General features: G+C 35.0%; 1 protein-coding gene across 4 annotated transcripts in view; it reads left to right on the forward strand.

Moving 5' to 3' along the window:
- Window positions 1-26,368, forward strand: part of VPS13A (vacuolar protein sorting 13 homolog A) — a 228,593-nt gene that overhangs the window by 90,951 nt on the left and 111,274 nt on the right. For all 4 annotated transcript variants that reach the window (XR_005530230.1, XM_039242171.1, XM_039242174.1 and 1 more), the window contains exons 24-31: window positions 7,592-7,673; window positions 8,924-9,078; window positions 9,700-9,856; window positions 17,967-18,046; window positions 18,763-18,822; window positions 19,253-19,406; window positions 20,130-20,246; window positions 20,327-20,430. Coding sequence is in view for 3 of the 4 variants with exons in the window: in XM_039242171.1 (XP_039098102.1) it covers window positions 7,592-7,673; window positions 8,924-9,078; window positions 9,700-9,856; window positions 17,967-18,046; window positions 18,763-18,822; window positions 19,253-19,406; window positions 20,130-20,246; window positions 20,327-20,430 (909 nt within the window). In the remaining variant the exon portion in view is untranslated. The remainder of the gene's footprint in view (window positions 1-7,591; window positions 7,674-8,923; window positions 9,079-9,699; window positions 9,857-17,966; window positions 18,047-18,762; window positions 18,823-19,252; window positions 19,407-20,129; window positions 20,247-20,326; window positions 20,431-26,368) is intronic.

The following is a 26,368-nucleotide window of genomic DNA, read 5'->3' on the forward strand; positions in this document are numbered from 1 at the left end:
CCCACCTCTATATTTTTGCATATTTTTGTCTTTAATCCTTATCACAATCCAGCAAGTTAGGTATTAACAGTCATTATTTTGCCCAGGAAATAGACTCTTAGAGAAGTTACTTTGCTAATACTTTGCAAGATCATAAAGTTTGTAGCTTTTAGCATGCAGAGCCAAACTTTAGATTCAGGTTTGTTTGTTTGTTTGTTTCTTTTTTCTTTTCTTTTTTTTTTTTTTGCTCTCTTTCTTTAAACAAATCTACAGCCCAACAGCTAGCTTTGTTTTTGCTCTTTTCATGCTGCTTTCTGTATAAATGATGTCCTTATTATTAGGGACTTTATTTTCTGCATTTTCCAAGTTTCTCAAGAAAGTTCAGTATAAAACACTAGGTCATTATTAAGAGTTTTAATATAATTTGAAGTGATTTCATAGGTCAGGAAAAGAAAAAAGTTTTTTAAGCAACAAATCACCCCTTCATGGATACTTGTTTGGCTTGTCTCAGGAACAGTGTTAGTCACAAGTCTGAAAGGCTCTAACATCATCTCTCTTTTTTTTTTTTTTTTGTTTTTTTATTTATTTCAAAGAGAGAGAGAGAGACAGCATGAGCAGGGGGAAGGTCAGAGAGAGAGGGAGATACAGAATTTGAAGCAGGCTCCAGGCTCTGAGCTGTCAGCACAGAGCCCGACGTGGGGCTTGAACCCACGAACAGTGAGATTATGACCTGAACCGAAGTCGGCTGCCCAACCGACTGAGTCACCCAGGCGCCCCCCTAACATCGTCTCTTGAAACTGGATGTTCCTTTCACTTCCTGTAATAGATTTTTCTTTGTAATTTTTATTTCAGTTTTGTTAAGGTGTAATTGATTAACATGTATATTGTGGTGATTTAACCTACGTGTTTGTTAAAGCATTTCACTGTCTAGTTAACGAACACATCCATTACCTCACATACTTGTTTTTGGTGAGAACATTAAGTTCTAGTCTCTTAGCAACTTCCAGTTATTTCGTATAGGTTGTTGACTGTAGTCACCACGTTTTACATTTGATCCTCAGCCTTATTCTTCTCAAAGCTGAAACATTTACTAACTGTTCCCTATTTCCATTACCCCCTAGCCTCTGGCAACCACTTCTGTAATCTTTGTTGCCATGAGCTTGACAGTTTTGTTGTTAATTCCACATATAAATGATACTAGACAGTATCTTTCCCCTTCCAGCTTATTTCATTTAGCATAATGCCCTCAAGGTCTCTTCATGTTGTCATAATGGCAGTATTTCCTTCTTTCTCTCTCAGGGTTGAATAATGTTACATTACACACACATCTCATCTTTATCCATTCATCTGTTTGATGGACACTTGAGTAGTTGGCCATATCTTTGCTATTATGAATAATACCTCAGCGAACATGGGAGCACAGATATTTCTTTCATATCCTGCTTTCATTTCTTTCGGAAAACTGGGAAAGTGAGATTGCTGGATCACATGGTCGTTCATGGTAGGTAGTTTTTTGAGGAACCTCTCCACTGTTTCCATGGTGGCTGCACCAATTTACACTTCCATCAGTGGTGCATAAGAGTTCCTTTTTCTCCACATCCTCTATAATATTTCTTATTCATTCTTTTTTCTTTTTTCAGGTTTTAAAACTTTATTCACATATTTTACAAAATGTGCATTCCAATAATTAAAATGATTTTAAACAAAAAAAAATGTGCTCTGATTAAACTGCATTTTACAGCCTATAGGACACTCTGGACCAGCTTGGTTTTTACTTTAGATTTCACTTCCGTTCCACCCTTCTTCCTTCACCAACATGCAAGTTCTTTTCATCTTCCTCTCCAGATGGGAGAGGCAGGTGCTTTCATTGTCAGTAGTTCTCCATTCTTTGATTTTTGGCAGCACAGTCATTTAAACTTGATCCAGCTTCTTTACCTCTTACAAAGTTAAACAGCCACAGGAACTAAAATAAGGCAATGCTGGTAGAATGCACAGTGCATTTTGGCAGCATGTGCCTTGTTATGATTCACCAGCCTGCTTTTCCTGTTCACATGTTTCTTTTGAAGGCAGTGGATTTTTCTCTTTTGTTTCTGTCTTCAGTTTCGACTTACTTAATTTCTCAATTTCAACCATACCGGGTTTGTCAGAGATGGTTGCAGAGGAAGTGGAGCATGGTGCTCGAGCGAAGGCTGGTCTGTGCAGTAGCGCATCTTTCTGTTGGTAACCATTCTGACTTACCAGGTGATGGCTCATCATGGCTTTGATTTGCACTTCCATTATTAGTGATGTTGAGCATCTTTTCATGTATCTCTTGACCATTTGTATGTCTTCTTTGGAAAAAAGTCACGTTTCTTTCTTTTGCCCATTTTTAATTGAATTGTTTGTATTGCTGAGTTGAAAGAGTTCTTTATATATTTTAGATATTAATCCCTTATCAGATATGTTATTTGCATATATTTTCTCCCTTTCTGTTCACTGCCTTTCATTTGTTGATTGTTTCCTTTCCTGTGCAGAAGCTTTTTAGTTTGAGCTAGTCCCACTTGTGTATTTTTCCTTCTGTTGCCTTTGCTTTTGGTGTCAGATCCAAAAAAGTCATTGCCAAGACTGCTGTCAAGGAGCTTACCTGCCTATGTTTTCTTCCGGAAGCTTTATGGCTTCAGGTTTTCCATTCAAGTCTAATCCATTTTGAGTTGATTTTGTGTATAAGATAGGAGTCCAGTTTTATTCTTTGCCTGTGACTGTCCAGTTTTCCCAGCACTATTTGTTGAAAGAAACTGTCCTTTCCTTGTATATTCTTGACTCCTTTGCCAAAAATTAACTGATAATTATGCAAAGGTTTATTACTGACCTCTCATTTCTGTTCCATTGATCTCTGGGTCTGTTTCTATGTTTGCGCCATACTCTTTAGATTACTATAGCTATGTATAGATTTTAAAATTAGAAAGTATAATGCCTCCAGCTTTGTTATTCTTTCTCAAGATTGCTTTGGCCATTTGGGGTCATACAAATGTTAGGATTATTTTTATCTATTTGTGTGTAATATGCCATTGGACTTTTGATGGAGATTACTTTGAATCTGAAGATTGCTTTGAGTAGTGTGAATTTCTTGTTAAGTTTATGTATTTATTTATTTTGACAGAAAGGAAGAGGAGTTGGTGGAGGGGTAGTAAGAGGGAGAGAGAAAGAGAATACCAAATAGGCTCTGTGCTGTGACTGCAAAGCCTAATGTGCAGGGCTCAAACCCAACAAATGTGAGATCATGACCTGAGCTGAAACCAAGAGTCAGATGCTTAACTGACTGAGCCACCCAGGCACTCTAGAGTAGTAGGAACTAAATATTACTTTTGGCAATTCCTGAGCATGAAATCTTTCCATCTCTTTGTGTCTTTCATTGGTGTTCTATAGTTTTCAGCGTAGAGCTGTTTCACTTCTTTGTTTAAATTTATTCCTAGGTATGTTACTCTTTTTGATACAGTTATAAATGGTAAATCTTGAAATCAGATTGTGTGACATCTAAATTTTTGGCTTTTCCCCGATAATTTCCACCAGTTCTTATCCTTTTCCTATAAATTTTAGAATCAGCTTTTCAATTTCTACAAGAAAATTCTGCTGGGATTTTGATAGTGGTTTTATTGTATTATCAATTTGGGAAGAATTGGCATTTTGCCAATATTGAATCTTTACATTAGCATGAGGTATCTTTTCATTTATTTAAGTCTTTAAGTTTTTTCATTTTATTCTGTAGTTGAAACATACATTTGCTTCACATATTTTGCTATTTTGTGTCCTCCCAGAATTAATATGTTGAAACCTTACCCCTGTTATTTTCAGAATGTGACAATATTTGTAAATAAGGCCTTAAAAAGTGGTTAAGTTAATATGAGGCCATTAGGGTAGGTCCTAATCCATTCGGTCGGGCATCTTCATACGAAGTGGAAATTTGGACACAGAAAGGACACCAGTGGTGCACCCATATAGAGGAAAGGCCAGGTGAGAGCACAGCAAGATGATAGACATCTGCAGGCCTAGGAGAGAGGCCTCGGATAAAACAAATTATGCTAACATCTTGATCTTAGACCCATCAGCCTCCAGAACTGTGATAAAATTTCTGTTGTTAGAGCTATCCATATGGTCTGTGGAATTACATTATGGCAGCCCTAGCAATCTAACACAGCTTTTGGTACCAGGAAAGGAGGTGTTGCCATAACAAATATGTGGTGGTAGCTTTAGACATAATGAGTAGAGAAGGAAAATAATTTTGCAGCAAGGTGATTGATCCTTGTTATAAAGTGGTAAAGAACTAGGCTGAATTGTATTCTAATGTGGAACTTGTAAGTGATGAACTTGGATAGTTAATAGAGATTTCTAAGCAGACTTTTTAAGACATGGTCTTGTTTTTTCCTAATTGCTTATAGTAAAATGCAGGAAAGGAAATATGTTTTTAAGAAGGATTTCTTAAGCAAAATGGAAACAAAACTTAAAGATTTGGAAAAAACTTGGCCTATCCATATTGCAAAAAATGGTAAAGCATGTTACAGAGAGAAAACCAAGGGTGTTGTGCACAAAACACTTGATAAATGAATTAAGGTTGTGACTCATGGCTCTAATCCACCATCTCCACAGAATCTAGGAATAGAAATGGGGCTATACCAGCTGAAGGACTGCCAGCTTGGACTAAAAAGGGCAGAGTCAGGACAAAATGAAGAACCCCCCTGGCAGTTCTGGGATACTATGGGGCAGGACAGTAGAGCCATCCATCTGGGAATGTGCTTTATTCTTCAAGAAAAGGGGAGAGAATAACCCTGAAGGCTATTCTGAGATCTACAGAGGTGCCACCACCAACATGGGCCCAAAAGGCATGAGCTGTGGAGGCCAAAGCTCCTGGATTTCTGAGAATGGTGCCACTTCCTCAGTTTCAGTGGGTCCAGCTGCTACTCCCTAGAACCTAAGAGGCAGGAGTATAGTTAGTCTTACCTTATTGAGTATGATAATAGCTGTAGGTTGTTCCTACATGTTATTTCTCAGGTTGGGGAGGTGCTCTTATTCTCAGCTGATTGTTTTTTTGTGTGTCATGAGTATTTGTAGCATTTTATGTAATGCTTTTGCTGCATGTATTGTAATCATAGTTTTTTTCTTCTATATTCTGTTAACATGATGAATTACATTGATTCTTGAATGTTAAACTAGCCTTGCATTCCTTTTTTTTTTCTTTTGAACTTTATTTTTTCTTTGAGAAAGAGAGACAGAGTATGAGTGGGGGAGGGGCAGAGAGAGAAAGAAACAATCTGAGGCAGGCTTCAGCCTCTGAGCTGTTAGCACAGAGCCTGATGAGGGGCTCGAACCCATGAACTGTGAGACCATGACCTGAGCCGAAGTCAGACGCTCAATTGACTGAGCCCCCCAGATGCCTCTAGCCTTGCATTCCTAATATAAACCTTGTTTGTTCATGATATATCATCCTTTTATATTCTGATATATCATCCTTTTATATTCTTGGATTTGTTGGCTAATATTTTGTGGAGGATTTTTGTATCTATGTTCATACAGGATACTGGTTTATACTTTTTCTTGTTATGTGTTTGCTTATGATATCAGGGAAGGGCTAGCCTCATAAAGTAAATTGGAAAATGTTTCCCCTTCTCTATTTTATGAGATTATTTATAAAGAGTTGATAGTGTTTCTATTCTTATAGAAGTTGGACTTTACAGTGTAGCCATCTGTGCCTGGAATATATTGATAGATTTTCAAACTTTGTATTTAATTTTTACAGAACTATTTATAGTATCCATTCTTGCATGAGCTTTATAAGATTGAGTCTGTTAAGGAATTTGTTCGTTTCATCCAAGGTGTTGAATATGTGGACTTAGAGTTGTTCCTAACATTTCCTTATCCTTTAAATGACTTTAGGATCCATAATGATAGCCCATACTTATTCATTATCTTGCACATTCAGGCCTGTTTGAGTTCTTCTTATAATCTGTCTCTTCATTTGGTATTTTCTATTTGTTGTGACATCATTATTTTGGTTTTACTGTAGCCCTTTCTCCATGCTTCTGTAAGTTTTCTGAGCATATTTGAGACATTAAAAAAAATTTCTTTTGTAGTAAGTCCAGTGCCTTGTTTCCTCCTGAACTGTTGTCTGCTAATCTCATCTGTGCATGGGCAGGGCTTGTTTCCTTGTATAGATTAAATTGTCCTGCTGTTGTAATCAGATGAAGGAGTTATAAGAAGACTACAGACCTGTATTAACATAGATGAAAAAAATCCTTAACAAATACTACTGTGAAATAGTATGATATATAAGAAGGATAATACACTGTAACCGAATGCATTTACCTTATAAAGGCAAAAATGGTTTACCAGTCAATTCTATTAATCATATTCATGGAATAAAGGAGAAAAAGTACATGATCATCTCAATAGAAGAGAAAAAATTTCTGACAAAAATCAATAATTATTGATGATTAAATCTCTTAACAAGTGGGGAATAAGAGAGAGTCTCTTCAACCTGGTAAGAGACATCTAGGAAAAACCTATAGGTACTGTCATACTTTGAAAAAGACTGAATGCTTTCCCTGTAAGGTCCAGAATAGTTCAAGAAATGCCTTTTCTCACCACTTCTATTCAGGTTCTTGTAGATGCTTTAGCTTCTGCAGTAAAACAAAAAACAAAACAAACAAAAAAAGCAAGACAAGACTGGAAAGAAAAAGTAAAACTAGCTTTATTTTCATGCAGAAAGTCCTAAGGAATGTAGAAAAATACCATTAGTAATAGTAAGCAAAGTTAGTAAGTTTGCAAGATGCGTTATTAATGTAAATAACTAGTCGTTCTAAAAATGAATTCATTCATTCATAACATTAAAAAGCCTAAATTCTTAAGAAAAAAACCTTTTTAGTTCATTTTAAGAGTTTATTTTTGTTTATTTTGAGTTATTTATTAATTATTCATCAAGAGTCAGATGCTTGGGGCACTTAGGTGGTTCAGTTAGTTAAGCATTCAACTCTTGATTTCTGTTAAGGTCATGATCTCACTGTTCATGAGATCAAGTTCCATGTGGGGCTCCACGTTGACAGTGTGGAGCCTGCTTGGGATTTACTCTCTATTCCTCTCTCCCTCTCTGGCCCTCCCGTGCTCACATGTGCTTGCTCTCAAAGTAAATAAATAAACTTTGGGGGTAAAAAAAGAGTTGGACACTCAATTGACTGAGCCACCGAGACACCCCACTGAAAAATTAACAAAAGAAGTACAAGACCTGCAAACCTGAACCTACAAAACATTTATGAAAAAAAGAATTAAAACCTAAACAGTAGAATGATATACATAGTCAAGGATTGGAGGCCTGACCTTGTTAAGATGGCAGTTCTCTCCAAACTCTATAGATTTCTCACAACTTCAAAGATCCCTCTTCTGGGAATTCACAAGCTAATTATAAAGTATATATGGTAATGCAAAGGGTACATAGTAGTCAAAACAATTTTATTTACTATTACAATTTTTAATTTTAATTCCAGTGTAGTTAACATACAGTGTTATATTTATTTAGGTCAAAATTGTCTTAGGACTTTGAATAAAAATCTTTGTGCTAGTTAACAGTGAATTACTTTTTTTCCAGATTCAGAGGTCGACTTCTTTGGGAACATCACAGATTTCACAGAAAATGCTTCCTTTCCTGGAACTTCCGTGTGTTGAAGATGGTAAAATGCAACTGCTTTAGGAAGTTTTTCTTATTAAAATGTATTATGAATATAATTTCCATTTGAGACTATATTAAAAATTTCAGGCAATAGCAGATACTGATATATTTTTTAGAAATTTTCACTAAAATTCCTTTAAACAATAGAACTTTTTTTAAAAAAAACACCCTTTTAAAAGCGTTTTTTAAAGTCACTTTTGCGGTGGGGTTTTTTTGGTGTGTAAAATTTAAACTTGTAATCTCAAAGTCTACTAGTAAGTTCATCTTCTAGGAGCCCCTGTGAAGCTGTTGATATCTAATTTATAATATTACTTATTTGGAGAGTTTCATTATAGTAAAATTTTAGTTTTATTTTTATATTTTCCTTTTTTGTTATTACACACAAAAAACTCAAGAATTAATACCTACTACATTCGCATATGAAAACTGGTAAATATTTTGATAACAAATATCTGCTGTTTCTTGGCCACTTTGGAAAGAAAAGCAAATGTATTTTTCTATTTTTAAGGCTTTAAAAATTGCTAAATGATAAGTAACTGAAGTTGCCATGTCAGTCCTTGGTTTTCTATGAGAATGTTTTTCTTTTTGGTAAATGGGGCAGGGAGGAGCTATATGTGAGATCATCTACCCTAATTACAGTCTTCGATTATTAGGGATATCCGTCATATGGTTTTTGCTTTCTTTAAATCTTCTTTTAATGGTTTTACTAGTTTTCGGGTTGTTTTTAATGGCAAATTTTAGAAATTTATTATCATACATATGTGTGTGTGTACACACACACACATACACACATATATGAATGAAATAGTGATTGATTTCAGTTTCTTCATCCAAATCTCAGGCCCTGTTATTTGCTTTTAATATTGTAGATTTTGTAACTAAGTCCTGTTTGGTCATCCAGATACAGTGAGCATCTTAGTGTGTGTGTTTGAAAATTCATTATGTGTATAATCATTGGCATTTGGCATAAAATTTTCTTGTGCAATTTTTACAGAGACTAATCACTTTAAAAGGTGATATCCATTAAGCTAAAGTTGAATGTTGTATTTTCGGTATTTTTTTTTTTTGTCAAAAATGGTATTCTTTGACACACAATCTCTATATTCTTTACATTCAGTTCTGAAATGTTTAGACCCTGGAACATTTAGACCCTTAATATATTAGTATTCATATTTATTTCAAAATAATATAAAAATGTTATTAAATCAATCATTTTGATTATTGGCTTAAACAGTGTTCTGTACTATTTAGATTCAGACGAAGAATTTTTTGATGCACCGTGTAGTCCTTTGGAAGAGCCTCCTCAGTCTCCCACTGGAGTTAAAAGTTGTCAACAGAAGAAGTTTCAAAAGTCAGATTGTACAAAAAATATGATTCAGTATAAAATAAGATTTGAAGTGCCAGAGGTATGTACCATGGTAAAATTAATGTGGCTTATTTAAGTTGTTTGTCATCTCTATTCACATATTACTAATACATACTTCTGTTTTCATCCTACTTAAGCTGAGTCCAGATGTTGCTATCTGATTTTTTCCTTGCCTTTTTTTAAGATAATTTTCTAATCAAAAATAGGGGTTTAGATTAGATATCATAGTTATCAGTGTATATTTATTAAAGATAATTATTTATACAGCATGAGTGTATATGTGTATGTAAAAATCTCTCCTGAATTTTATTAAAAAAATTTTTTTTTAAATGTTTTTATTTCTGAGAGAGACAGAGAGACAGTGTGAGCTGGGGAGGCTCAGAGAGAGAGGGAGACACAGAATCTGAAACTGGTTCCAGGCTCTGAGCTAGCTGTCAGCACAGAGCCTGATGCAGGCCTCGAACCCCACGAACCGTGAGATCATGACCTGAGCCGAAGTTGGACGCTTAACCAACTGAGCCACCCAGGCAACCCGTCTCCTGAATTTTAAATACATTATTTACATCCTATGTATACCTTACATATCCATATATAAGCACCATCCATATAAACAGTTTTTTGTTTTAGGTATTGGCAGTTTCTTTTTGTTTTTCTTCTCCAGGTTTTGATTCAGTTTTATCACCTTGTCGGAGATTGTGAACTACCTGTGGTAGAAATTGATGTTTTAGGATTGGGCACAGATGTTGAACTTCGAACATTTGATTTGAAAGCAAGTGCCTTTTTGAAAGAGTTCTGCTTAAAATGCCCAGAATACTTTGGTAAGTGTCTCATTTTTATAAAATAAACACATTAACTTTATTATTTGACTCCCTACTAGAGAGTTTTAAATTCTCTAGACTTTAAATCAGTATGTTTGTTAAAATATTCTCAAGAAAATATTTTGTTATGAGTTGGTCTTCAGTTTTTATCTTGTACTTGGGTATCTAGGGAGGTAGATCAAAGAGAATATGAAGGTAATTTTTTTCATTATGGAAAATAAAATAGTCCTGGTTTAATTTTAAATTTACCTAATCTACCTACTACAGTGCTGAATTAATCTCCTATTGATAAGGTAACAATTTACCACAGACTCAGTGTCCTACAACAACAGAAATTTATTATCTTAAAGTTCTATTGATCAGAAGTCTGACAGGTCTCAACAGGTAAAAATCAGGATGCCAATAGAGTTCCCTTTTGGAGGCTCTAGGGGAAGATGAATTTCCTTGCTTATTCAGTTGTTGCCAGAATTCATTTCCATGTGGTTTAAATATGTTTCCTGCTGCCTATTAGGTGAGGGCTAGCCTTAAACTTCTGTAGGCCTCTCTAATACCTGCACATAGTTCCCTATATCTCAGAACCAGAACAAGGTAGTAGATCCTTCTCATATTGTCATGTGTGTAGCCTCAATCTAGGATAATGTTCTATTTACCTTAATCACCTTTGCAAAATCATTTTTGCTATATAGGGTAAGGTGTTCTCAGGTTTTAGAGAAACAGCATGGACATCCTTGGGCAGTGGGGCATAGCATTATTTTGTCTAACATAAACACTTTATTTCCAGAATCATAATGGATAAATTGTATAATACATTGGATAATATTTCCATTTACTGTTTTAGGCATTTAAGAGAGCGTATTATGTATATTTCTTCCTTTTCATTTTGGGGTTTATTCTTGTAAGATAATTCTCAATGGTTGATGGAATAATTAAGACAAATGATTTATTTCCAATGTGGGTGCCTTTTATTTCTTTTTAATGCCTAATTGCTCTGACTAGAACTTGCAATACTGCGTTGAATAAAGGTGACTAGAGTGGACATCCTTGTCTTGTTCCTGATTTTAGAGTAAAAGCTTTCGGCTTTCCACTATTAAGTATGATGTCAGCTATGAGCTTATTATATGTGGTCTTTATTATGTTGAGGTATGTTCTCTCCATACCTACTTTGTTGAAATTTTTTGTGTAAATGGATGTTGAATTTTGTCAAATGCTTTTCTTCATTGAGATATGATTTTTTTTCCCTTCATTTTGTTAATGTGTATCACACTGACAGATTTGTGGATGTTAAACCATCCTTGGAATAAATCCTACTTGATTGTGGTGTATGATCTTTTTATTAATGTAGCGTTGAATTTTTTGCTTATACTTTGTTGAGGATCTTCGCATCTATGTTCATAAAAATATTAGCCTATAATTTTATTTTCCTGTGGTATTCTTGTCTAGATTTGTTACCAGGGTAAAGTTGGACTTGTAAAAGGAGTTTGGAAGTGTTTCCAACTATTTTCTTTAGAGGCATTTCTCAAAGATTAGTATTAATGTTTGATACTACTCATCAGTGAAGCCATCTGGTTTGTTAGAAGGTTTTTGTTTTTAAGGCTTATTTATTTATTTAGAGAGTATGCATGCAAGCAGGAGAAGGGCAGAGAAAGAGGAAGAGAAAGAATCCTACGCAGGCTCCACACTGTCAGCGCAGAGCCTCACACCTGGCTCGATCCCATGAACTGTGAGATCATGACCTGAACCAAAATCAAGAGTTGGATGCTTAACTGACTGAGCCACCTAGGCAACCCTATTCAGAGATTTTTGATAGTGATTTAGTTTCTTTACAAGTAATTCATCTATTCATGTTTTCTGTTTCTTCATTACTAAATACAGGAAGGTTTATTGAGTCTATGAATTCATTTATTTTCAGTTGTCCAATTGTGAGTGTTACGGTTTTTCATAGTAGTCTCTTACGATTCTTTGTATATCTTTGGTTATCATTTGTGATGTCTCCTTTTTCATCTCTGATTTTATTTGCACCTTCTCTCTCTTTTTTCTTTCTTTCTTTTTTTTTTTTGGTGAGTCTAGCTAAAGGTTTGTGAATTTTGCTTATCTTTTTAGGAACCAGCTCTTAGTTTTATTGGTCTTTTCAGGTCTTTTTTTTTTTTAAGTCTCTATTTTCTTTATTTCTGCTCTGATGTTTTATTTCCTTCTTTTAAAAAATTTTTTTAAAAATCTTTATTTATTTTTGAGAGACAAAACATCAGCAGGGGAGGAAAGACAGGGTAGGGGGGAGAGAGAATCCCAAGCAGAGTGGAGCCCGAACCTGCAAACCATGAGATCATGACCTAAGCCAAAACCAAGAGTCAGGTGCTTAACCACTGAGCCACCCAGCGCCACCCCCCATTTTATTTCCTTCTTATTTGAGGTTTCATTTGTTCTTTTTCTGGTCCTTGAGGTATAAAGTTAGATTGTTTATTTGAAATGTTCTTGTTTCTAGAGGTTTATTCCTGTGCTCTGCCCTCTTAAAAATACTTTTGCTGCATTTTGTAAATTTTGGTATGTTGTATTTAAGTTCTCATTGGTTTTAAGGTTTTTTTTTTAAATTTTCTTTTGATTTCTTTTTTGACCCAGTAAAAGATGTTAATATCTGCAGTAATTCTTTGTTGACTCAAATAGTAAAACTGTAACCAGTTGCAGATGATATCACATACAGAAAACCTTAAAGATTCCACCAGAAAACTGTTAGAACTAATCAATAAATTCAGTAGCGTTGTAGGACAGAAAAACACAAAATTCGGTTAGATTTCTTATACTGTGAGAAAAAGAAGTTAAGAAAACAATATCATTTGTCAACGAACTGGAATGAATGCTGACTTTCTGAAAAGAAAATTTAACCAAATGAAAGAAAAAAACCCATCTCATTTGTAGTTCCATCAAAAAGAATCAAGTACATAAGAATAAATTTAATTGAGGTGAAAGACATACATATCTGTATACTAAAAACTGTAAGACAGTGATGAGAGAAATTAAAGAAAATAAATAAATGGAACAATAGTCCCTGCTTGTGGCTTGGAATAATTTATATGATTAAAGTGTTCATATTATCCAAAGCAATCTACAAATTCAATACAATCTCTACCAACATTCCAATGACATTTTCACAGAAATAGGAAAAACAATTCTAAATTTGTAAGCCACCACAAAATACCCCAAATACCCAAAGCAGTCTTGAGAAAGGAGAACAAAACTAGAGGCATGATGTTCCGTGATTTCAAAATACGTTACAAAGCTATCTGTGGTACTGACACAAAACAACCATTATATGTTTGGTACCAACATAAAAGAAACCCATCAGTGGAACCAAAAAGAGCCTAGAAGTAAACCCATTAATATATGGTTTATTACTTTATGACACAGGAGTCAAGAACATGAAGGGATAGTTTCTTCAATAAACGGTGCTATGAAAACTGGACAGCCACATGCAAAAGAATGAAACTACTATCTTATGCCATACACAGAAATTAACTGAAGATGGTTTAAGACTTGAATAAAAGACATGAAACCATAAAACTCCTAGAAGAAAACATAGGCAGTGAGGGCCTTTACATTAGTCTTGTGTTGATAAATTTTTTTTTTTTTTTTTTGGATCTGATTCCAAATCAAAGACAACAATAAGCAAGTAGGATTATATTAAACCAAAAAGCTTCTACACAGCCAAGGAATCCACCAACAAATTGAAAAAGCATCTGACTGAATGGGAGAAGATACTCATGCTAATCCTATTTCTGATCAGTGGTTAATACCCAAACTATATATAGAATTCTTGCAACTCAGTATCAAAGACCCAATTCAATTTAAAAAATGGGTGGAGGATCTGAATAGACATTTTTCCCCAAGAAGAAATACAGATGGTTAACTGGTACATGAAAAGATACTGAATATCACAAATTGTCAGGGAAATCCTACTTAAAACCACAGTGAGATATCACTTCATACCTGTCAGAATGTCTGTTACCAAAAAAACCCCCAAGAAATAACAAGTGTTGACAAGGATGTCGAGAAAAGTAAATCCTTGTGCACTGTCAATTAGTGCAGACATATGGCAGACCATATGTAGGTTCCTCAGAAAATCGAAAATAGAATATCATATGATCTAGCAATTCCACTTTTGAATATTTACCCAAAGAAAATTAAAACACTAACTCGAAAAGATAAAAATGCACCCCATGTTCGTTGCAGCACTATGTACAATAGTCAAGATCTAGAAATAGCCTAAGTGCACTCAATGAGTGAGGGCATAAAGATGTGATACCCTATTTACATACATACCCAGACACTCAATGAAATTCTGTTCAGCTATAAAAAAAACAATGAAATCTTGCCATTTGTGACAACATGGGTGGACCTTGAGGGCATTATATGATAAGTGAAATAAGTCCAAGAAAGACAAAACACCTTGTCTCATTTATATGTGGAATGTTTACAAACACTCCAGGTTGATAGGTGTATAGAACAGATTAATGGTTGTCAGAGGCAGGAGGTGGGGTTGTAGTTGGAATGGACGAAGGAGGTCCAAAGATACAAACTGGTAGCTATAAAATAAATCAGGAGGATGCAAAGTATAGCATACTGGCAGTAGTTAACAATACCAAATTGTTAATTTGAAAGCTGCTAAGATAATAAATCTTGAAAGTCCTCATCACAATGACTTTGTTGAGGATACATGTTAATGAGAGTTACTGGCATGTAGTTCTCCTTTTTCCTTTTTTTTTTTTTATAAAGCCTTTGTATAGTTTTGGTATTAGGGTAACTTTGATTTTATAAAATGAGTTAGCAAGCATTCTTTGTGTCCTCTGAAAGGGATTATAAAGAATTGGTCTAGATTTTCCCTTAAATTAGAATTAACCAGTGAATCCTGCTGGGCATGGTGCTTTCTTTTTTAGAAGGCTATTATTGATTTGATTTCTTAAATAGATATGAACCTATTCAGGTTGTCTATTTATTCTTGTGTCAATTTGACACGTGTTTTTCAAGGAATTGGTACATTTCATTAAGTTAATTATCTTTGTGGCAGAGTTTTATATATATATATATATATATTTTTTTTTTTATTATCCTCTTAGTTTCATGATAACCAGTATTTCTCCTTTTTAATTTCTGGTATTAGTCATTTGTGTCCTCTTTGTTCCTTAGGTAGCCTGGCTAGAGGCTTATCGATTTTATAATGTTTTCAAAGAACCTTTTATGGTTTCTTTAATTTTTCTAATGGTTTCTTATTTTCGGTTTCATTGATTTTTGATCTGTTTTTTATTGTTTCTTTCATTTTGCTTATATCAATTGATCACTCTTATTTTCTCATTTCCTAACGTAGAAGCTTAGATTATTGATTTTATATCTTCTAACATATGCATTTAATGTTATATTTCCCTATAAACAGTGCTTTTACTTAGCCTCAGATTTTGATAAGGTGTGTTTTTAGTTTTTAGTGTTTTTAAATTTGAGATTTCTTCTTTTACTCGTGTATTATTAGAAGTCTTGTTGATTCTCCAGATATTTTGGAATTCCCCAAATACATTATGTGATTTGTAATTTAATTCCATTGTGGTCTGAGTGCAGACACTGTACACTTTTTATTTTTTGTAATTTAGTAAGGTGTGTTTTATGGCCCAGAATGTTGTCTTTCTTGATGATCAGTCCATGGGAGCTTAAGAAGATGTATTCTGCAATTAATAGATAATAGGTAATCTATAGATATCCATTATGTTCGGTTGATCGATAGTACTATTACTGATTTCAACTACGTCCTTACTGATTTTTTGTCTGCTGGATCTACCCATTTCTGATAGGGGGATGTTGAAGTCTTAACTATAAAAGCAGGTTCATCTGTTTCTCCTTTTAGTATTAACAGCATTTTGCCTCACATATTTTGATGCTTTGTTGTTAAGATGCATACAGTTTAAGGATTGTTATGTATTCATGGAGAATTGACCCCATTATCATTATATAATACCTTACATTTTCCCTGATAATTTTTCTTGCTTTGGAGTCTGCTCTGTCTGAAAATTAACATAGCTATCCCTGCTTTTTTTTTTTAATTTGTATTTACATACTATGGTTTCCTCATCCATTTACTTTAAATCTGTATGTCTTTATATTTACAGTGTATTTCTTACAGACAATATATAGCTCGGTCTTGTTTTTTTGGTTGACTGTGGCAATCTGCATCTTTTAATTGATGCGTTTAGACCATTGATGTCCAAAGTGATTATTAGTACGAGTTGGCTTAAAATTTTTGTAATTAAAGATAGTGATGCTTTACATTTATTTTAGAAACCATATAAATCTGGGGCAACTGGCTGGCTCAGTTGGTAGAGCATGTGACTTTTTTTTTTTGAAGTTTGTTTATTTTGAGAGAGAGAGAGAGAGAGCGCATGTGTGCACAAGTGGGGAAAGGAGAGAGAGAGAAAGAGAGAGCAATCTCAACCTCCACACTGACAGTGCAGAGCCTGATGTAAGGCTCAAACTCATAAACCTGCAAGGTCATGACCTGACCTGAAGTCAGACGCTTAACAGACTGAGACACTCAGGCACTCCAAGCATGTGACTTTTGATCTCAGGGTTGTGAGTTTAAGCCCCAGGACAGGTATAGAACTCACTTTTTAAAAAATGTATTCTGATTACATGTGTATAAAAGTACTTTGGTACTTTGACTGTCCTAGAATGTAATGTTCTAGAATCTGCCCTAGAAACCGATAGATCCCAAGATCTATCTAAGGGAATTAAGAAAGGCAAGGATATGCTTATATACATCTCAAGGATTTAAGGTCATCATCTCTGGGAATTCCCACCCAGACAAAGCTGTCAGTTAACTAACTGTCATGAAAACTACCCTCCCCTTTGTTGAGCCCTGGGTTGAATGCGATCTTTGTATTTGGGAAAGCAAATAAAGTGTTGCAGCCTGAAACCTTAATCACTGCATATGATTTACTCATACATTATAGTTGCATATTCTACACTTGTTCTGTATAGCCCTTGAGAGCTTGAGTGTAGTAGATCTTATTATGATTATCTTTTGTTGAGAAAACCATTATACATAGAGGATACAGAGTTTTACCTTATTGGGCTTTTTTACATCAAGAAACAGTTTGTTCTTGTGATTGGAAAGAAAAGTGAACCAATTTGCTAGTGTTCTCTAGTAATCCAGAAGTATTCTAGCAGTTGTAAATTATTTTGTGTATTTTTTGTTTTGTTTTCCTAAGAGCACAAAATAAGAAAACCCTAGCACAGAGGATACTGATACACAGTTGTCACTGCACCTATTTCTTTAATCTTTTTGCCTTTTTTATCTGTAAATAGTTCTGTGGATAAATGTGTGAGAAAAATTGGGACCTTTTTAAGGATTGAAATGTGAGTAGCATGTTCAGTAGAAGACTGGCTTAATAGCTAATAAGCTTTTGTACCTGGAAGAGTCAGTGGAATATGTTACATTTTTTTCCTCAAAAGTGTTATGATTGATTTGTAGTTCTTTCTTCCACTATCTAGATACTAGTTTCTGGCAGTCATTGTAATTTGGTGATGATAGTTTAAAGTTTTTGTACAAAACACTGTTTTACAGCAGTTTTACCACTTACTTTCCAGAGTTTTTAACAGAAGCCAGGATACAACTAGTGAAGACTAACTACATGGGGTTTATTCTAAACTAATACACGGAAGAACTTATTTTCTCCTCACATACCTGATTGGTCTTCACAAAGACAATAGGTTTTCAGGGAGTCTGGCAGTTTTCTTTCTAGGTATTTCTGTGGTAGGGCTGCAGTTCTTTTCATGTCCTCTCATTGGTCCTATTAACTCGGTTTTTTCTTTAACTGATTGCTACATCTTACCTTACTTCCTCTCTAGGTTTAGAAGGGTAAGACTGTTTAACGCTGTGCCGTAAGAGAAGGGAAGGGAATTGTGGGGAGAAATTACAGCTTTAGAGTTTAAAGGAGGAGGGACCTGACGCGGGTAAGATAAAATCCTAGGTGCAGAACTGACCCAGGAAATTCTTCTTTTCCAGTTATATTAATGTTGCTGGTATTGACTTTCCATTAGATTTTTGTGAAAGAGTAATTTAAAACATTATTTTTAGATGAAAACAAGAAACCAGTTTATTTGGTTACAACACTGGATAATACGATGGAAGATCTGCTAACACTGGAGTATGTGAAGGTAAGCACTTCCATTTGTATGCTTGCTGTGGTGAGTTTACCTCTGAAATGTTGTAATCACATTTTGTAAGTTTACCTAGATTTCGTCTACTCTTCATTATAATGTGATTTTTAAAATTCCTGCAACTTTAAGGTTTTCTTGTTTTGTCATACTTTATTTTAATTTCTAAACATTTCACACAGTAAAATAACAGGCCTGTGTTCTAAGTAGAAATGACATGAAGCTTGACTTTTTTCCCTCCATCAGATAACCAAAGAAAAAACCCCAATTTTTTAATCTTGATGGAATTTAGTATGGATACAATATGAGATAAGCTTTCATTTGATTTCATCATTAATTAATTTTTTTATATACTGTGGTCTACTTCAGATTTATTCCATGTTTTCATAGACTTATTTTTATTTAAGTGCCACATTAATTTAATAATTACTTTATAACAATGCTGAAAGAATATTTTACCACTTTTAAGACCATTTTTACTATTGATGTAGATATTTTAGGGGTTGTGTCGTTTATGCATTATTAAATAGCTTTTTTATGACAAAATCATTCTAGATCTAAAGATATAATGCATAGTATTTGGATACTTGGTAGACAATTCTATCACAATTTTTTTCACATAGAGGAAGAATTAGGAAGAACCTTACAGAGTTATAATTGTATATACATATGTCTTCATAAGATACTAACAGATTTGCTTTTTTCTCTTTGGATAGGCAGAAAAGAATCTACCTAATTTGAAAAGTACTTATAACAATGTTGTACAACTAATTAAGGTATGAGTGAGTAATTATTTTTTAATTAGATACTGTATTTCTGAGTAAACCTATTATGGAAATTGTTTTACAACTAGAACTATATCCTTGAGGATAAAAATGGAACATTATGAATTTTATTCCTTATTTTGAATATTATTTTTGAGAGAGAGAGAGAGACATAGAGCACTAGTGGGGGAGGGGCGGAGAGCAAGGGAGATACAGAATCTGAAGCAGGCTCCAGGCTCTGAGCTGTCAGCACAGAGCCCGACACTGGGCTCAAATTTATGAACTGCAAGCTCATAGACTGAGCCGAAGCTGAAAGCTTACCCAGCTGAGCCACCCAGGTGCCCCATGAATTTTATTGTTTATAACACATACTGTAGTGCCTTCTACTGAGCAGCAAACAGATATTTATTGACCTCTTACTAAAATCAGCTCTGTTCCTTAGGTGAACTTTTCCTCTTTGGATATTCATTTACATACTGAAGCACTTCTGAATACAATAAATTATTTTAATAATGTATTCCCACAACTGGAAGAAAAACGAGCCTCAGTGTCTGTTGCGGAGACTGAAGACAAAGGAGAGGTCATTAAAAAAATGTGTATGTTTAAAGTCCAACTTCATGTTTTTTACCATGTAGTTCAATAAATTTTAGCTTTTTCTTTGATTTTTTTTATATGTAATATTGGCACCAGAATTCTATTGCCTAAATTAGTATCTAGAAAAATTATTATATATCAGGGAAATTTTAGACAATAATAGCAAAAGAAAGTATTTATCAGTGAAGAAAATGTGGCTTTTATTTATCATGTCCCTCTTTTTAGTCAAATATCATACAGCATTTGTATTTGATTTGAATTAAAATTCATGCATTTCATATCATAATCTTAGATTAGAAATTTAGAACTAAGAAAATTTGAATCCTGTCAGACCATTTTTTTTTAACCATGCATTTCTTAAGCAATGAAAAGTTGCAAGTTTGACCAAGGCAAATGTCACCTTACAATCATTGTGTCTCAAATGATTTATAATTTTATAACTACAATTTTGTAGCGTCATAGGATGACACTACTAAATTGTTAGTCTAGTCTAGTAATAGTTTTTTGTTGTGTCTGTTTCATTTGTTAGGCTTTGTTTTCATTAGGGTTGTTTTTTTTTTTTTTTTTAGAATTCCCAATTTAGTAGGGAATATCTTAATTTTAATGGAACGAAAACCAGGATTTCCTCTAGTACTTTTATTTTTTCTTATATTTCAGTTACTTTATAAAGGTAGTGAGGTAACTATTAAAAGTTTTTCCTTATGATTTACAATTTTGTTTTGCAGCTTTAAAACTATCCAAGAATGAAGATATTATTACCTTGCAGATTTTAGCAGAATTATCTTGTTTACAGATCTTCATTCAAGATCAGAAACGTAACATTTCTGAAATTAAGATTGAAGGTAATAAAATTTCAGGAAAAAATACATTGAGAACTATGAAATGAAAAGCCATTCATTCATCCATCCTTTTTTTCCCTTAGGACTTGATTCTGAGATAATTATGAGGACTTCAGCCACTGAAATAAATGCAAAGCTAAGGAATATAATTGTCTTGGATTCTGATAAAACAGCTTTATACAAAAAGGTATGAATTTATTTGTATTAAATAATAGTACATCGTTAAATAGGATTGTCTTTTAAGATTGGTCATCGGTATAAATTAGTTGTCGGACTTTAGCATTGTGGCTTATCGAGTTGACAGGTTTGGGATTTAAGGCATCATTGAGTTTGTATTTTAGCTCTGTTGCCTAGTGGCTCTGTGTCCTCATCTCAACTTCTCTTTCTTTATTTGTAAAATGAGGATTAAGGATCTCATAAAGTTTACATAATACTCTGAAACATAGTTGGGGAGGGAAGGGCGATTACTAAATGTCTTTTTCAATTTTTTTTCTTTTTGTTCTTCAAATACTGTGAACCTTGTGATGCATTTCTGATATCAACAGCAGTGGATATGAAGTCAGACTCAATAGATGAGATTATTTTTTAAATTTATTTTCAGGGATGCTTACTGTAGTATAGCTGTTCACGATGGTAACAGAATGGCTAGTGGTTGCAGAGACAGGGTGTTAGTACTGGGTGTCAGATGGTAAGATTTTTGGACTAGATACCATTGTAAAGTTGGACAGGTAATTTTTGAACAATGGAGCATCTAGGTAAGATGATGTACTTAAGTGAGTAAAGAGAACATTAAGTAGTAGGGTCAGAAAAGACTGAGTTACTTCTTGAGTCAGGAAGTCAGAATCTGGAATGTAAAAGGAAACTGTGAAGAGGCTTAGCCAATAATACCGATGAGATACAGTGATGACCTGATTTTTATGTTAAATAAAAATCCTTACTCTTTATATTTCCTTATTATGGTCTGCTAGCATGAAATAAGAGTGCCAGAGCATCAAAGGTGTGTGGTCCATAGTAATAAGGAACAGGAAATTTTCTGGAAGCCATGGTTTAATGTACTACTCCTACTTTTATTAAAAAAAGAAAAGAACTGAAGCATTTAAGAAGATTATGATTTTGGGGCGCCTGGGTGGCTTAGTCTGTTAAGCGTCCGACTTTCGCTTGGGTCATGATCTCGCGGTTCGTGGGTTCAGGCCCCGCATCCAGTCAGCACAGAGCCTGGAGCCTGTTTCAGTCTGTGACTCCCTCTCTCTCTGACCCTCCCCCGCTCACTCTCTCTCTCTCTCTCTCTCTCTCTCTCTCTCTCCTAGAAATAAATTAAAAAAACATTAAAAAAAAAAGATTAAGATTTTATATGCCCTGTGTAGAAAGTAAACCTCACATAAATAAATGCATCTACTAAAAGTCATACAAGTAGTTAGTAATGAAATAGATAATATAACCCAAGATATTTACTTTTTTTCTCCTTAATTTTATAACTAATGCATCTGTAGGGTTAAAAATTCAGCTGAAACTACAAATGAAAATTTCTTACTTCTTTCTTCTTGCTCCAATCCCATTTCCCTTACTATTCTTTGACTTTGATTCTAGTGTACATGATTTTTAAATCAACTGCCTTGGTTCAGTAACTCTCCACATGTTCAGAAAGCAGAGGGACAACTATTTGCCTCAGATCAGAGCTTCCTAATTATTGTGCCCTGAATGGGTTTTGGGTATAATAATGTATTTAGTTTCTTAAAAGCTTTTTGGGCAGTTGGGTAAAGGTACCTGGAGTTCTCAGACTCCTTGAACCTGGCCTGGAGCATCATCCTCTGTTTACCCAAGAACCATTGTATAGATGACCATTACTTGTGTGTATTATAACTAACATAGAATCTGGAGGGATTCTAGCTCATCTGACATTCTTATGAAATAAGATATCATTGTAAATTAGTTTCTTATATCTTCTTTATAGAGAAATGTTTCAAAAGTGAATGTTTACAAGGATCGTCTACTTAATTAATGCTGGTTAATTCTGAGTGGTAGGTACATAAGTATTTCTAATTGTTGGACTTCAGACAGACCTAAGAGTAGATGAGGCACTGATAGAGTAATTTTTATGGCCTCAAAAATTGAGAGTAAAGGTTTTTTGTTTGTTTGTTTTATCTTATGTCAGTTTCCTTTGAGAAAAGTACTATAATTACAAGCCTAACAGTCTAAATTCTGGGAGCCAGAATGGTTGAAGAATGTTGGGGAACCTCACCTTTCAGTTTACAGAGTTTTACTTAAAGTACCCATTTTTAATTTTATTTACTCCTTTTCTGCACCTGGTATCTCCTATACCATCTCCTCTCTACTCTGCACTCTGTCTTAGGGGCGCCTGGATGGCTCAGCCAGTTAAGCGTCTGACTTAAGCTCAGATCATGGTCTTATGAATTGTGAGTTTGAGCCCCGCGTCAGGCTCTGTGCTGACAGCTCAGAGCCTGGAGCCTGCTTCCGATTCTGTCCCTCCCCCCCGCTCGTGATCTGTCTCTCAAAAATTAATAAACATTAAAAAATAAATAAACTTTGTCTTAAACAAATTTCTTGGGCTTTAGGGGGACAGTCACAGGGTCACTCAGGTGACTTGTGGAAGTATTCTGTATTTTTGTTAATAATATTTGGAATATTGCAGTCAGCAAAAGATGCAAAGTCCCTTTCCTGGGGCAAATAATAAATAGTAAATAATAGAAAATGATACTAGGGAGTGATAAGTACTTTGAAAAACCAATAAAGTAGGATAATATGATAGTGATCCCAATAGCATTTTAGGGTTATCAGGAAATCTCTTTCTGAACATTGAGTAAAATCTGAATCAGTTGTCAGTGTGGAAAGTGCATTCCATGTAGAGGAAATAACAGTTATGAAGGGTTTGTGGCAGAAAGCTGCTAAGCATATTTGGGAGGTCATAAAGGGCCTCAGTAATCCTTTTATAGAATTCTTTACTGTCTCCCCCTCCCCCCCATTTATTTTTCCTTTTTAAAGTCAGGTTTGCTATATTTACTTTAAATTCAGTAAAATTTAGCCTTTTTAGTGCATATAGTTCCTTGATTTTTGTTGAACAGCTACAGCTGTGTAACTTCCAACTTAAGGATAATATATTACATCTATCACTTCCCAAGAGTTACTCCTGCCCTTTGAAGTAATCCCTTCTCCCCACTCTAGAACCTAGGAATCACTGTTTTGCCATTGCCAGAATATTAAATAAATGAAATACTACAGTATATAGCCTTTTAAGTCTGATTCTATTAGTTAGCATATGAGACTTTAATTTTTGTCTTTTCTGATTTTCTCTTCAGCTGTCTGACTAGAGATTTATCAGTTCTTTTCAAAGAACCAACTTTTGGTTCAATAGAGTGTTCTTTATTTTAAACTCTATGTATTCTCTTTAAAAAATTTTTTTTTCTTCTGCTTGCTTTGGATTTAATTTCTTCTTTTCCTAATTTTTAAGGTAGAGGCTTAGGTTACTGATTTGACATCTTTCTAATGCAGGCATTTACTGCTATAAATTTTCCTTTATACTGCTTTAATTGTATCTTAGAAATTTTGATTTGTTTATTTTTATTTTTTTCAATTCAAAATATTTTCTATTTTGTCCTGTGACTTCTTTTTTACCTATGCTTTGTTTAGAAGTATGTTGTTTAACCTCCACGTTTTGATTTCCTTCCCCTCTTTTTGTTGAGCTTCATCATTTTCCATAATTTTGTCTTCTATTTCACCTATTCTGTCCTCTGTTTCTTCCATCCTTGCTGTCACTGTAGCTAGTTTATTTTGCATCTCATTTACAGTATTTCTTAATTCATTGTGACTATTTCTTAGGTCTTTGATCTCTGCTGCAGTAGATTCTCTGCTTTCTTCTGTTCTTTTTTCAAGCCTACCTATTAGTTGTATGACTGTTACCCTAAAGTCTTGTTCAGATACATTGTTTATATCTGTTTTGAGCAATTCTCTGGCTGTCATGTCTTCCTGGATCTCCTTTTGAGGAAAATTCTTCGGTTTCATCATTTTGGATAGGTTTCTGTCTTTTATGTGTTTTAATAGCTTGTTATGCGTCCTGCACCTGCAAGTACTACTATATTAAAAGGGGATCATACACTGTCCAGGGACTGGCACTTCAGGAAGTGCTTTTGGAGTGTGTAGCATGCACTCTGTGGTTGTGTTTTGGCTGCTGTACACTGGTAAGTCCTCTGCAGAGCTTCTCGCTTGTAGCTGTGGAGCGTTTGGACCTTCCACCAGTTGTGCTTTGATTTGTTTGCTGGAGTAACCCTGGAAAAAAGGAAAGGGAAGTGGAGCCTCCCTTGTATGATCCTATACAAAAGGAAAAAAGGGGTGAAAAGAAGATTAAAAAGAGAATCAAAAAAACAATAAGCTTTATTCAGAGAGAGAGAGGAAAATAAAGAGGATCTAGCAAAAGTATGAAAAGAATAGAGTAAAACAAACAGAAAAAACATTATATATGTATAAAAAATAAGAATTGACCAAAAACCAAATCAGAAATTATGAGCCTGATTCCAAAAGAAAAAGAGTAGAAAGAGAAAAGGAGAAGAAAATGAAGAGAAAAGAAAAGAAAAACAGACTAACAGGCAAAAACACAAAGCAGTTGTCTGTTGGTACTTGGCTGTGCTGGTCTGGAGGAGAGGCTCTCTGGTTCGTTCAGTGTCAGTAGATGTGATGTTAGGTAGATAAGCAGTTGCCAGACACAGAGGGGTGGGGTATGGCGTAGGCGGGTCCCACCTCCACTGGGAGCCACTGTGCTGCTTCCTGAAGCCCTATCTTGTTGGTGATGGGGAGAACAACGGTGACACCCCAGTCTCCTCCCCAGATGGGGTATCTCAAACCACCCGCTCCGGCAGCCCTACAGAGTAGCGTGGGAGGTGGGCTTGCTCTGCTCTAAGTCTTCAGTGCCAGAAGCTCTCAGCTGGGTTTCAAAACCCCATGTTCCAACATCTATGTTATGAGCAATCCTGGTTCTGTTGATTTCTGTGTCACACGTTGGGTTTTATTTTTCCTTGCTTTTTGTGGTATATCTTAGTTATTGATTGAATACCAGAGATCATGTATAGGAGAGTAGATACTGAAACGAATAGTATTTATGTCTGATAATGAGTCTTTTTTTTATACTGCTAGGCAGTTAGCATGGAGGTTGGGTCAATTTAATGGAGAGTTGAGCTAGCTTTGAGTTTTCTTGTTTAATATGATTGCCTTCATTATACCACTGCTTCAGATTCCTTCAGCTGTATCTTGTGTTGAGGAAGGGGGACGTTGTTGCTGGACGGTTTTATCCTTACATGTTAGGCTGCTTCGTTGGCTTGCAGCCTCGCATTTCTCGTGGTTTTAAGCACAGTTGTGATTTTATAGGTTATCTAGTTCTTTGTTGTTGTTGCTGCTGCTGCTGCTGCTGCTGCTGTCAAGGTTTGGAATGGGCCTTCACCCAGAGTTGTACATTCAAGGCAGAAGCAGAATTCCTTTAGACTTTGTTCAGCCTCATCTTGCACCTCAGCCTTCAGAGGTCCTTAATATCTTTGGTTCCTGAAGTGTTCTTTGTACCATGTTGGAATTCCTTGGCTTCTAGGAAGAGATGGCCCTTAAGGTTTATACCTTATAGCATTTAGAAGGGTCAAGAAAGCTGTAAACTAAGTTAGTTGGTGATACCTCCGTCTTACAGAATATTTTTGACAATTCACATATGCAGTTTTCTCCCCCATTTTTCACTAGTATTGCAGAGCTTGAGATTTTAAACTGCTGTATGTAGGGGCGCCTGGGTGGCTTAGTTGGTTAAGCAATGGACTCTGGCTCGGGTCATGATCTCACAGTTCATTTGTGGGTTCGAGCCCCGTGTTGGGCTCTCTTGATGGCTCAGAGCCTGGAGCCTGCTTTGGATTCTGTGTCTCCCTGCCCCTCCCCCACTTGTGCTCTGTCTCTTTCTCTCTCAAAAATAAATAAGCATTAAAAAAAATTTTTTTAATAAATAAACTGCTGTACATAAGTCTTGTTCAGCAGTTGAGATGACCCTTCACAAACTAATAAGGAAAAGATAGACAGGAGGATGCTTTTTGAAGGATCTGGAAAACCTATTCACATATGTGAAATAAAGAGCAGTAGGTTTCATT

Source organism: Hyaena hyaena, unplaced genomic scaffold (assembly GCF_003009895.1).
Source record: "Hyaena hyaena isolate Hyena2069 unplaced genomic scaffold, ASM300989v1 scaffold_206, whole genome shotgun sequence".
NCBI classification, from domain to species: Eukaryota; Metazoa; Chordata; class Mammalia; order Carnivora; family Hyaenidae; genus Hyaena; species Hyaena hyaena.